We start from the raw sequence: 12206 nt of genomic DNA on the forward strand, positions 1-12206 counted from the left end.
ACAAATGCACAACCTACTTAAATAGTATTTATGAAAGATGTAAGCAAACCTATGTTTGTGCAAGTTGCACTATAGTTCAGTATATGAGTCTTATCTAACACGTATTCCAATGAACAAAGAAATGAAAACACCTCCGAAACATCTTCATAATTAGCTAGAATAAGATCGAAAAAAAAGATGGATTCAACAAACATCTGCAACTGATCCTTGCCGTGTTTTGCATCTCTATTTCACTCTGAAGAGATGTCACAATCGCTTAAATAGACGGGTGAACTCGTCTCCTGACAAAAACACTAAAACTGGACTCCGATGCCTGCCCTTGCTGAGGAATCCAATGCAAATATGTTGCCATACCAGCACAGCTGCATCAGTCCTAAAAGCAGACGCATGCCGATGCAGCTCTTGAACACTAGTACCCTCTCTAGCTCCCCAGTGGTACTGCACCCCAGCATGGGTTTCAATAGAATAGGAAAGTGCAAAGGGATGAGGTGTAGCCATCGGCTCATTATTCTCTAGCCATCGGCTCGTTATTCTCTGATCAGGGCTATTGATCAGTGGCCTCGGTCGGCCCTGACCTTTTATTATCTCATGTCTTCTCTTAATGTACTATTGACTTTCCCTTCACTCAACATGTCTGCTCAGGGGGAAAACATACAAGGCAGACAAAGACTAATAGGCAAAGGCAGAGTAGATTATCACCTTGACAGCCTATGTAGCATTGTTTTTCAGCTTTAGGCCTTTTCCGTCATTTTATGTATCACGTCATATTGGCTGTGCGGGTGTGTGTGTGTCTGTGTGTTCTTGTTTAACTTCAACGGTGGGGTCCTAAAACCGGGAATACAGTATACTTGTGGTGTCCGGACAACTTTGTGGGGCCTAGGTTAGGGTAAGGGGCTAGGGAATGCATTATGTCAATGACGGGTCCCCACAATGTGTGTGTGTGTGTGTGTGTGTGTGTGTGTGTGTGTGTGTGTGTGCATGCGCTGTTGCATCTGTGTGCTCATGCATGTACATCTGTGTTTTCTGCATGAAAGCCTGTGCAGATGGGTGCGTGCGCATCGGCAGGTTTTGCGTAGTGTGTGTGTGTGTGTGTGTGTGTGTGTGTGTGTGTGTGTGTGTGTGTTTCACTCTGTGAGAAGCTCAGCTGCAGTGCATTGCTGTGCCGGGTGCCATGCTGGCACTAATCAAACATCCTCATCAGTCCATTGGCTTAATTAGATGTGTCTGTTTCCTTGACGGAAGAAATGAATGAGGCAGAAAAGAGGAGTTAAATAGAGAAAAAGATGTTGTTGTTTTTTTTAAAGAAGAGCAGGAGTGAATCAAAGCTGTCATTAAGCCAACAGGTGTTTTGGCTTTAAAAATTCTGAAAAGTACGCAAATGAGAAAAGGGGTTACTGACTGCAGTAAACAAGGGAAATCAAGATACAAAGAAAGTGTGTATTAAGTGTGTGTGCACTGACAGGGTGAGGGCCTGGGGACAGAATGCTGCAGGCATCCCTGCTCCATCTGGTATGAGCTGTATTGTAAGTGACCTGTGATGAAGAGTGCCCTGCACAAGCACATATATCAGAGATGGGGACTCAAGTTTGCACTTAAGTCGTACACACAGTGACTTAACCTGAGACCAAACTTTATACAAGGCCCAAACCAAAGAAATACTGAATGCAAAATATGTGGACTCTAGCTCAGAGACTTGGGAGCATCTCTGACACATACACATCCACGCAGTGCACACATGTTTAAATGTCCTATTATCTGCTGTGTTTCAGTGTGATCAGCAGAGCCCCGGGGCTGAAGCTGGTGGTGGAGACTCTGATGTCGTCGCTGAAGCCCATCGGCAACATCGTGGTCATCTGCTGCGCCTTCTTCATTATCTTTGGCATCCTGGGAGTACAGGTGAGAGGGGAGGGTGAGGACAGAGGGGAGGATACGGGCAGAAATAATGAGAAAACAAAAAGCCGGTAAAACCGCTGTCATTTCAGCTGGACTTGTAGGTCTATATGTTGTTGGGTAGTTTAATTCATAATACAACCTAATTTTGTATAAACTACATGTGTTTTGTGTGCAAAAATCTTAATTTTAAAGTAAGTAGTAACGAAAGATGTCAGATTAACATCTTTAGATTAAAAAGTACAATATTTCTCTCTGAAATGTAGCGGAGTAGAGGTGAAAGTGGCATGAAAAGAAAAGACTCATGTAAAGTACAAGTACCTCAAATGTGTACTCAAGTACAGTAGTTGAGTAAATGTACTTAGTTACATTCCACCACTGGAAATAATCATACCAATATAATTGTATGAATCCTGGGGAAATATACTATATAGGAGACATTTCTGAAACCAAACTTACCAAAACAGAATCATTGAGTTTGATGAATGAGTTTTCTGCCGAGGTGTAAAAATAAAGGGCAAGTCTGTGTTGTTTTCTTCGCAGCTCTTCAAGGGGAAGTTCTTTGTTTGCGTAGGAGACGATGTCAAGAACATTACCAACAAGTCGAGCTGTTTGCAGGCCAACAACAAATGGGTCAGACACAAGTACAACTTTGACAACCTGGGACAGGTGAGGCCTCAGGGATGGTCCCGATTTCTGAGCAATAAATGCACAAACAAATCTTTGTTGAGCTGCTTTAAAGCTATAGTGCGTAGTTTCTGCCGCCTCTATGAGGAATTCTAAGTAATGACAAGAAAACGTAATACTGTCAGCGTAATACAAGCCTTCCGTGATTGCACAGTTGCTAGTAGCCAAGGAAGACACGGAGGATTAAAAAAGAAATGGACTCTTCAGAAGAGGTCATTATCTTCACTTGAGTCTCTGCGCGAGTTTCTGCTTGAATGTATCGGACGTGCATTAATATCAAAAGGTCACTCACTAAAGCTTTACCATGACATTTTTACGGGCCCTATAGTGTCAAATGTGTTTTTATATCACCCCCTGTTCCCCTTCTCTGTCTCAGGCCTTGATGTCTCTGTTTGTTCTGGCGTCCAAAGACGGCTGGGTGGATATTATGTATGACGGACTAGACGCTGTAGGAGTCGATCAACAGGTGAATATATTCATACCCTCACGCGGAAAAACACGCGTGTAAAATATATCATCAAAGATATCATATACACTGAACAAAATTACAAATGCAACACTTTTGCTTTTGCGCCCATTTTTCATTTTTCACGCATCATTTTAGAGTGGCCTTTTATTGTGGCCAGCCTAAGGGACACCTGTGCAATAATCCTGCTGTATAATCAGCATTGATACCACACCTGTGAGGTGGATGGATTATCTCGGCAATGGAGAGGTGCTCACTAACACAGATTTAGACAGATTTGTGAACAATATTTGAGAGAAATAGGCCTTTTGTGTACATAGAAAAAGTCTTAGATCTTTGAGTTCAGCTCATGAAAAATGGGGGCAAAAACAAAAGTGTTGCGTTTATAATTCTGTTCAGTATTATTCCCTCGAAGCACACCAGTGGGTTTCTTGCTACTGGTTTATCTGAAGCTTCTCTTCAATTCACCGTGAAAACTAAACACGCAGTATAATGAAAGAATACAGACCATATCAGCATAATATAAACACAAACAATGGCCTGCACAGCAATATAAAATATCATTTTCCAAAGTAATATTATAATGGGGGGGTCTGGGTGTTTTCACCAAAGGAAGTTTTGAGCATCAACAACTTTATTTCCTGTATGGTATATACACTGTTATGCACCAATTTCCGGTGGAAATACCTTTATTTAGCCTATGTGAAGAAGAAAAACACAGATGACGATTCAAAACATATCAAAAATATAATGGAAAGTATTTGTTTGCGTGTCATTGAGCATTTGGGTATATGGAAATCCTGGAGCTTTCTTAGTGGGTATACTGCGTATACCTGCGTATCACGTAGACTACACCACTGCGCATTAATACCAAAATGCAACTTTAATACATTTTCAATTATGACACTGGCTGTTAAACAAAGTATACATGAAGTCATAATGTAATTGCAACAATGACATGCAATTTGGCCATAGCTGAAGACAAATCTTTTTGGGCCATCCAGTGAAAAATATTTAGCAGTCACTTACAGTATAGGTTAGAAAGCAAAGAAAGGCTTCTACTGTAAACGTCTACAGAACCCTCTGTACCCTTGTGTGTGTTTTCAGCCCATAATGAACTACAACCCGTGGATGCTGCTCTACTTCATCTCCTTCCTGCTGATCGTGGCCTTCTTTGTGCTCAACATGTTCGTGGGCGTCGTGGTGGAGAACTTCCACAAGTGCCGGCGCCACCAGGAGGCCGAGGAGGCCAAGATCAGGGAGGAGAAGAGACTGAAACGCATGGAGAAAAAGAGACGGAGTAAGGAGAAGGAGCTGGCTGGTCGGTAGTCTTTCCACATCTTTCTGAGTCCTGCTTGATTTGAGCTTGAGCCTTTTTTTTGTTTTTTTTTTTTTTTTTGCTTTTTGATTTGGTTTGGCCGAATTCCGGAAGAACGCAATTAGTGAGCTAGTACCAACTACAGTTGCTACTCTGCGGTAGATCCTTCCCGTTTCCGTTTTCCCTGTAGGCCCTCTGGCTAGTTTTTGTTACGGTCCGATGGTCGCCTGTTCTGGCTCGGCAGACTCTGACACGGACTGTGGAGGCTCTTCTTCAACTCCAGCATCGATTCGATCCAGTTGGAACGTTAAGAAAAGCTTCCATTATCAGGCCGGTTTGCAGAGCCAGGACAGCCGACTGTTGGCGGTTAGCCCCCTTACCTTCCCTCCTCCCTTACCTTACCTGGTCTACCGTAGACGGCGTGCTTGGGATGGCCCCCTGTTGGAGCATGCCCAGCAGAGTGCTGACAGATGGGGCTTGCATGGTGGTGGCTATACAGAGCTAGAGGGGGGGTTGTCGTTGACCATTTAATCGTCCTAAACGAAAGCAAAGACGCCCCCCCTCCCCTCCCTCCCTTCCACTCTTCTGCATGTGGTTTAGTACAGCCGCAGGGGCAGGGATAGGCTCACAATCTGAAAGTTGTCCCTTAGTTTTCCTTGTAGCTAAGACCTGAGATCACTTTTGGTGCGATTTGTAGGGGTTAGCGCTAAATCCTTGCCCGGCCCCCCTCCCCTCCGGCTGTATAGGAGTTGGTGACAAACTGCTTGGTTTGATTTATTAATTTTTTTTTTATATATATTCTTTCCACTGCCTCCTACTTTTTGTGAATTTAGTGCCCTATACTTACAGTATTTTACCCACTTAATGTAAAGGCACTTTCTTTATTACATTTCTACAGGAAGCAGTGGACATTTTTGGTTTTCCTAAAGCTGAAAAAAAAAATCCCTTTGTTTCCGTCTATATGACATGATCATTTTATTTCGACGATCGGAATGTTTCCCTCAGACTCTTGAGAAATACAGATGGAGATTGATCTCCCTTTTTCAGGAGGCGTCTTGCCAAGGGTATCCGACCAATCGAGAAACTCTCCCAGACCATTTGCACAGACTAACACACGTACATTTTATAACACAATAGGCCCTTTTTGATGAAAGCACACAAAACCTTTCATATTTTTAAGTTTGTTTCCCTGTTTTTGCTCGATCCCTTTTCTTAAAAGCCCTGGTCTCGGTAGTTTTTTTGGGCCAGGAAACCTTTTTTTTTCTTCTTTTGTTTTTTAAACACAGTGCTTTTTAGGAAGGGAAAAATGGCTAGATGTTGGTTTATTAGCAAAATTGCAACGCAGAAAGGCAAGGTTGCTTATAAAAATAGACAGATAACTGGTGCTACTCAAAAGTATATGTCTGCTTTGGTTTGAGAACTTTGGTTTGAGAGTCAACGGCCTCCTGATTGTTAAAAAACGACAAAAGAACTGGACTCAGAATCACTGGAAAGACAAAACAAGCAAAAAATTTAGGAACATGAACCAGCTTTTATCTTCCATCGCTTCCTTCTGGCCTTACTCCATCCCTCTTTCCCTCTTTCTCTCTCTTTGACTCTCTCCTGTTTAAAACTCTTATTCCTCCTACCTTCCTTCCTTTCTGTCTTCTGCTTCTCCCTGACTAACACGGTCTCATTCCTCTAGATTTATTGGTTCCGGGGGTGAGTTGGGCCCTCTCTCAAGGCACATTGAAAGGTACAGAGTTTCCAGCATGTTCTGTGTGTCCCTTCAAACCCACCACCACCGACCACGAACCACCCTACCATGGTGGCTAAGGTTCTAAGTTCAGTGATCACGGGAGGTGGGGCATCCCATCCCGCGTGCCCGCCCCCCTGCCTCTCTCCCATCAGCGCTCAGTCTGCTGGACATGCTGTCACCTGTTTTCTCTGTCGTGGCTTTGTCTTTCACAGCTCCTCCACACCGTCCGCGATTCCATCCACAAGTCCACAGCACCGCTCGCCGCACCACCGCCGCCGCACCAGAAGAAGACTATTATCTAGTTAGGTTGGCAGGGACACGATGAGAAAGGGATGTGGTGTGACAGGGAAAGGCTACTGGGGTGCAACACATAATGGACTTGTTTATAGGTAAAGGATTCCAGAGCGTAGGTTTTTTTAATTCACAAACCAAGGGCACTGTAGTTACATTATTCGGTAACACTTTACTTGAAGGTATCTACACAAGAGTGACATGAAACTGTCATGAACACATGACACATGAACCCTAACCCTAACTTGTCATTACAAAAAATGAATGACATTTACTAAAAGAAGCGTTTGTTGTTTGTAATGTTTATGACACGTTCATGACAGTGCCATGTCACGCTTATGTAGATACCTTCAAGGAAAGTGTAACCCATTATTCTTTCAGGACACATTAAAAGAATAATTACTTATTACTTACTACTTATTTTCTTTATGATAGACGTCTTTTCTGTTGGCGAAAATATTGTGCTCAGAAAAGTAAAAAAGTAATTGTTGAGATCTAGGAAGTGTGACAAGGCGGTTGTAAGTAAAGGATGAGGAAAGGAAGGAGTGAAAGGCCCTCCACACTGCTGGCGTAGATTCCGGATAAAACTGTTCATACCAGACGTGCATTTCTCCATGCGGGTCCACAAAGCGATTCTTGTGTGTGTGCGCGTGCCACTCTGTCCGTCCGTCTCCATCTCCGTGTGCCTGATCTCCTGTCTCGCTCCAGACACAGCTGAGGACTACATTTCATTTTTTAGTAATTTTATTTTGAAATTAGTATTATTTTGTAAAGTATCCGGCTGCACTGTGGCCTTCCTGTATGTGATTACCCTACCTGGCTTCACACATACGCCCGCGGAAGAAATAGAGGAGACGCCGAAACCATTGCGTGCGGTATCGCAGCTGGTATGAACTGACAGATTGAATAACATGGGCGCTGAAATGAAAATAGGTCCGCTTGACGGCGCTTCGTGGTCATTCGCAGCGCTTCTGCGTGCAGTGTGTTTTTGGCTTAAGGCTGATGAGTAAAGGCTCTGACACACCAACCCGACGGCCGACCGTCGGTAGAAAAGGCATTCGGACTGATCATTCGGCTCCCGTCTCTCAAAAAAGTGCCTCGGAACACACCGAAGCGACGCCGACTTGAGCGTACGTTCTGCACGTGCGCGAGACGTAATATGTCTCCATAACAGCAGGCAGCGCTAATCTGTATTGTCGCCCCAAAAAGCGAAAACAGGAAATGACGGAACATCTCTCTAGACCTAGTAAACACATCGTTTTCATCAGAGAGCGTTGATAGTAGTCAAGAAGGATCATCGTTGTCATTACTCGCTGAACGGAAGAAAATATGATGGCTAGTAATAAGAAGATACTAGCTCTCGGGCTTCTTCTTGTGGAAGAAGCACTGATTCGCTAGTCGAGGTCTAGCACTCCACCAATCAGATTGGCCATTGAGACCGACTGCCCACTGGCCGATTCAACAAGTCAAATCGGCTAGTCCGTCTGACGGAACACACCGAACAGACTCGAGTCACCGACCTCGCCAGACTTGACCCACGGCCGATAATCGGGTTGGTGTGTCAGAGCCTTAAGGCTGATTCAAGTCCTGCATCATTCTGTCTGGGTTCTAATTTGCAATAATGACCATCTCGCTTTACATTATCCTGCTTATTAAACAGCTTATTACAGGGCTACTCATACAGGTTACCCGCTGATAACACCTTCTTCCCGGTCGGGATGGTTTACTTTACCGGTTATGAGCTAGGGGTGGGAATCTCCAGAGGCCCCATGATACGATATACATATAATACTTACAATACTTATTTCACAATATGTTGTTATTGCAATTTATATATATATATATATATATATATATATATATATATATATATACACACATATACACACACATACATGTAGCGAAATTCATTCTCTGCATTTAACCCATCCCTCAAGGGAGCAGTGGGTAGCCAATCACAGCGCCCGGGGACCAACTCCAGATCTGAGCCAGTGCCTTGATCAAGGGCACTGACTGGAGAACCTAGTACATGTTTTTTGATGGTGGGGGAAACCGGAGAACCCGGAGGAAACCCCCTAAAACCCCCTAAGTTGAGCCGGATGATAACAAAAAGGTTCCAAACTTATTGGATAGAGAAAACGAAGGCAACAGGTTGTAAAACATCCATTACAGTGTAAATGGAAACTACCAATTTTACCAATAGGAATGAGGGCCCACATTTTGATAACTCAGAATCATCCTTTAAACTTGACTAACTCATGCGTCTCTCTCATGTGTCACAGTAGATCAGAGCCAGAGAGATTAGAGAGCTTGATCAGGTTGGACAAGTGGTCCCATCTTGCATTAAACAAATTCTCTCTCTTGCTAACATTCTTTAATAACATCCTCTATTAAAAGGTCACTGGCCTCCATTAAAGGGCACTAAACAACAGAAATTCAATCAAGAGCATTCTGTTATATTCCCATCAAGTCAGTGCTCGACTTAAAAGCTTAATTTAAGACACTCAAAGCCAAAATATGTAAATGGGATCCCAGTTAATTAAACTGCAACAAACTCTGTTAGAGGATCTAACTAGTATTTCGAGCCGCAATCTCTACAGCTTTGGCTCCAAATAGCTTGTTTTGCTTGGAAAGAGGGCTTGCATAGTTGCTTTAGTAGAAAGCTATCTATTTCTAGTTCATAAGATGTAGGGATGCAGGATATGAAGGAAATATGCAATAACTTTGAATATCGCACTAGCGATATTACTTGCGGTTAATAAACAATTATTAAAGTGTACTCAATTTAAAACAAATGAATGGAAATAATTTCCTTTTTTTTTTATTTATTGAGCGAATTAAACATTGAATTGAATCTAAAAGCAGTCCCTCCAGAAAAATGCGATTATGCGATCACATAATTCAATGCATAATCAGCCAAAGCCCACATATTTATGCGGGGGCCGCATTTTTTCAAATACGCCGCACTTTCGCCGCATAAATTGCAGATTTCCACGCAAAATATGCGGGGCTTGCATGATTTCATAATCCCTGCATTTTCATTGCAAAAAAGTCACATATCTTAACAGAAAGTTGAAAAATGTTGCGTTTACTTGACACAAGAGCAGCCATTTTCCCCTGTTGCCATGGGAACGTTATGAAGTGACGTAATTACGTGACGTGAACATCATCGAAAAGCAGGGTGATGGGGGAAATCACTTTTTTCTCTTTTTCATCAAACCGCAGTTTTTGCAAGTTACCACAATTTTTGCAAGTTCCCGCAATTTCATCGCATAAAATTGCGTACATATCCTGCCTATTCCATCGTATTTTTTAAGAAAACGTGCTGCATAATCAAGGATTTTTGCCCGCAACAATCACAAAAAAACTCTGGGAGGACTGTAAAAGTCACCACTAAAATATAATGACTACTGATAGTGTATATATATATATATATATATATATATATATATGTGCAGCCCTAACTGCAACACACTCTGTTAGAGTATCTGACTATAAGTAGTTTTTCCAGCTGCAATCACCACAGCTTTGGCTCTTACAAGGCTTAGAAAGAGGGCGAACATAGATACTTTGGTAGAAAACAATCTATTTCTAGTTCGTCAGATGTGAACCAGTAGGATACCATGAGTTCAGTGCCCTTTAATGGAGGCCAGTGACCTTTTAATAGAGGATGTTATTAAAGAATGTTAGCAAGAGAGAGAATTTCTTTCACGCAAGATGGGACCACTTGTCCAACCTGATCAAGCTCTCTAATCTCTCTGGCTCTGATCTACTGTGACACATGAGAGAGACGCATGAGTTAGTCAAGTTTAAAGGATGATTCTGAGTTATCAAAATGTGGGCCCTATTATTACAGCTTTGGCCATCATTCCTATTGGTAATGTTGGTAATTTTACATAGCGAGTCAGGCGGGAAAGAATCACAAGCAGTCAGATGATCAGAAAGGTTCCTCATTTGATAGAGAAATAAAAAGGGCATATAGTGAAATGATTACCTAAACTGTCCTTTGTAAAGTTTACACACTCTACCGGCTCAACTTTGACCTACACGATTTACGGTAGTTGTTAGTCCGAGAGGCACCCTCAGGTTGAATCCTAATAACCTTTGGTGCTCCCTTCACTTTTCTTCTAGCTCCATCATCTAGTCAAAAATCTCTACTTTGGTTATAAACCACCCGCTTCGAGTGTTAGCAGCTAATCGACTGGGCGTTATCAGTTGTTAATACACGGCCTTGTTGAGTACTCAATTCTGATTTCTATTTCTGCACAAAAGATCGTTGCAAAGTAGACTCTGGAGAATAGAGTGAAGGCTCTGGCCAGACTACATGAATGTATCTCCACTACACCCCACTGTGTAAAGGTCACAGTGGTGCATGTTGTTATTAAGCCAGACCACAGCAGCTTTGGTAACAGCGGTTGACTATTGTTGGTCATAAAGGGTCATCCCAGGTCCGTCTGATCACTTTGACTTGTTTGCTGGCACATCTGGTCAAATAGTCGCAACTTGTTTCCATGGCAATCTGCTTAAGTTATTAGTATGATAGGTGTGTTAGATAATGACGACCCCCCACCCTAATTCTGCGACGTTTATGTGTGTGAGCTTGTGGTTTTGTATTTGTTTGCACATATACTGTATTGCCAGGAGCAATGTCTGTTAACTAGGGGCACATTCCTGGAAGGTACTTGACCGTGCTAGATTGGATTTGTGTGTGTGTGTGTGTGTGTGTGTGTGTGTGTGTTTGCTTGCGCGTGTGTGAGTGTGTCAGGGGGCAGATGGTTGCAGAAAATAGGTTGTAAAATATGCAGGAGTAGCTCTCATCCCCAAATCCCCCTCTCCTCTCAGTCTGGATGGCTGTCTGAGAGGCGAGCAGGACCCCTACACCCCTTTGTTGATCCTATGCGGCATTTCACGAGTGCTTGCAGTATTTTGATATATTTACCAAAAAGGTAATTACAGAAGTTACAGAAGAACACAAAACACACGCATTAAATACAGCGTCCACACAGTGTGTTACTAGTGTATTTGTGTTAGGATGGTCAACACAAGCGTGCGTGTGTGTGTGTGTGTGTGTGTGTGTGTGTGTGTGTGTGTGTGTGTGTGTGTGTGTGTGTGTTCTTGTTTAACTGTATTTGTGGGGTCCAAAGACCGTGAGTCCAGTATACTTGTGTATACTTGTCCCTACAGCTTTGTGGGGCCAAAATGCTGGACCCCACAACTGATTAGGGATATAATTAGGTTATGGTTAGGGTTAGGGTAAGGGTTAAGGTTAGGCATTTAGTTGTGATGGTTAAGGTTAGGGTAAGGGGCTAGGGAATGCATAATGTCGATGACTGGTCCCCACAAAGATAGTGCCACAAACCTGTGTGTGTGTGTGTGTGGACTCTTATCTTTAGCTTGCACTGCACTGGAGCAGCTTTTTCGAGAGGCTAGAAGGAGGACGGGGACAAAGAGAGGAGAGGAGATGATGAAGGAGGCGCATTATGATTTTGACTGAGGATGGACGAAGGCAGAGAGACACACGGGGGTGGAGGGGAGAGGTGGTAGTTACACAAACGCACTCGCTGACAAGTTGGATCAAAGTGTAACCGTTAAAGGAGGCATGTGCAGATTGGAGACACATGAAATCACACCAGAGTTGTGGACTTGAGACTCGAGTCACAAGCAAAGTCACAAAAATGATGACAAGAGAACTGACTTGGACAATCCATCCAATCGTTGAACGGCTAACTGACCAGCCGATGGACAGACAATACCTTTCCCTGGAGCCACGCCACTTGCATGGCTAATGGGGCTAGTACAGCTTACACAATCCAAAA

General features: G+C 43.1%; 1 protein-coding gene across 1 annotated transcript in view; it reads left to right on the forward strand.

Annotated features, from left to right (window-relative positions):
- Nucleotides 1-12206, forward strand: part of cacna1g (calcium channel, voltage-dependent, T type, alpha 1G subunit) — a 370250-nt gene that overhangs the window by 298194 nt on the left and 59850 nt on the right. Inside the window, exons 23-26 of the mRNA XM_028567497.1 lie at nucleotides 1770-1896; nucleotides 2434-2559; nucleotides 2954-3043; nucleotides 4151-4364. Coding sequence (XP_028423298.1) covers nucleotides 1770-1896; nucleotides 2434-2559; nucleotides 2954-3043; nucleotides 4151-4364 — 557 coding nt within the window. The remainder of the gene's footprint in view (nucleotides 1-1769; nucleotides 1897-2433; nucleotides 2560-2953; nucleotides 3044-4150; nucleotides 4365-12206) is intronic.

The sequence above is a fragment of the Perca flavescens genome, chromosome 21, assembly GCF_004354835.1.
Source record: "Perca flavescens isolate YP-PL-M2 chromosome 21, PFLA_1.0, whole genome shotgun sequence".
NCBI lineage: Eukaryota > Metazoa > Chordata > Actinopteri > Perciformes > Percidae > Perca > Perca flavescens.